This window comes from Aplysia californica, unplaced genomic scaffold (genome assembly GCF_000002075.1).
Source record: "Aplysia californica isolate F4 #8 unplaced genomic scaffold, AplCal3.0 scaffold00049, whole genome shotgun sequence".
NCBI lineage: Eukaryota > Metazoa > Mollusca > Gastropoda > Aplysiida > Aplysiidae > Aplysia > Aplysia californica.
The window spans coordinates 1534450-1535793 of NW_004797319.1; the positions used below are offsets into that span (position 1 = coordinate 1534450).

Genomic DNA, 1344 nt, shown 5'->3' on the forward strand with positions numbered 1-1344 from the left:
TGTGTGTGTGTGTGTGTGTGTGTGTGTGTGTGTGTTTGTGAGTGTGAGCGTGTGCGCACCTGTGTGTATGTGTGTGCGTGTGAGTGTGTGTTTGTATGTGTGTGTTTGTGTGTGTATGCTTACGGTGAATCTAGTATGTGTCTGTGTGTGTGAAAGGGTAGTTGTGGGACACACACACAGACACACACATACACACACACACACACACGTACAAACACACTCTCGCACTCACGGACACACATACTGCGAAAGAGAGAGAGATAGAGATAGAGGAACAGAGAGAGAAACAGAGATATACACAGAGAGACACAGAGAGACACAGAGAGAGAAAGATAGAAAGAGAGTGGGAGGGGCTAAGATGTAGCGTATTTACTTGCAATGGTAAATCTATAGAGAGCTGTGGTAGTTTTCAGAAATTGAATATGTGTTATAACAGCCAATAAAACGGATATCATAATCTTTATGGTCTTTTCTTTAGGTGGTTGTACGGATACCTTTAAGTATTTGTGAAAACCGTTTCACTTCTTAATACAATGTTCCGTCCGACCTGTTGAATGTAAGCACATAATTTACATTGCGAAAGATATCTTACTTTTTTCATAATCCCCACCCGCCCATTTCCCGGCAGCTTCTTCTGTTAAAACAAAGAACATAGCTAAAGAGATTATTGCTGGCCGCTTTTCTTCTCAGAAGACGTTTCAATCTCGAAATCAATCACAATAACTGTACCAAAACGGGGTTTTGCATTTCCATGGTTCGTAACTTACTCGCGACCGGTGTGTGTGGAGTAACGGTAAGGCGCCTCGCCTTCGCAAGCAGAGGACAAGAGTTCGATTCCCGAATGGGAAGGCTTTTTATCAAGTATCCACATCTGTCTGCTGCGATTTTGTATCTTTCAAAGCACGGATTTTCCCTGAGGGACAAGGCTGACGCAGTTCGCACATGAAATGATCTAAATAATATACGAGTAAAGCAAATTATTATAGCTCACTCACGCTTTAGCATCTTCACAGCTACCACACTGCTCTCCTCCTGTGGCCGAAGCATATGCGCCTGAGCTCTGACCACTTGTCCAAACTCTCCTTCCCCCAGCACATGTTCCAGGGTCAGACAGTGTCGCGGGAACTCCCACTTGTCCTCGAACTGCTAGCCCCAGTTTGGTCATAAGAGAGACAACAAGTTGCATGAGGGAACTTCAAGCGTTTACACAATTTGCGCAGTGCAAGACATACGTTTTTGGTTACATTATCTATCTATCTATCTATCTATCTATCTATCTATCTATCTATCTATCTATCTATCTATCTATCTATCTATCTATCTATCTATCTATCTATCTACCTG

At 42.9% G+C, this 1344-nt stretch overlaps 1 protein-coding gene across 1 annotated transcript in view; it reads right to left on the bottom strand.

The window, feature by feature from the left end:
* Positions 1-1344, bottom strand: part of LOC101846195 — a gene marked incomplete in the record, with an annotated part of 137170 nt that overhangs the window by 27156 nt on the left and 108670 nt on the right. The window contains 1 exon segment of the mRNA XM_013079360.2: positions 996-1143. Within this exon segment, the coding sequence (XP_012934814.1) occupies positions 996-1143 (148 nt within the window).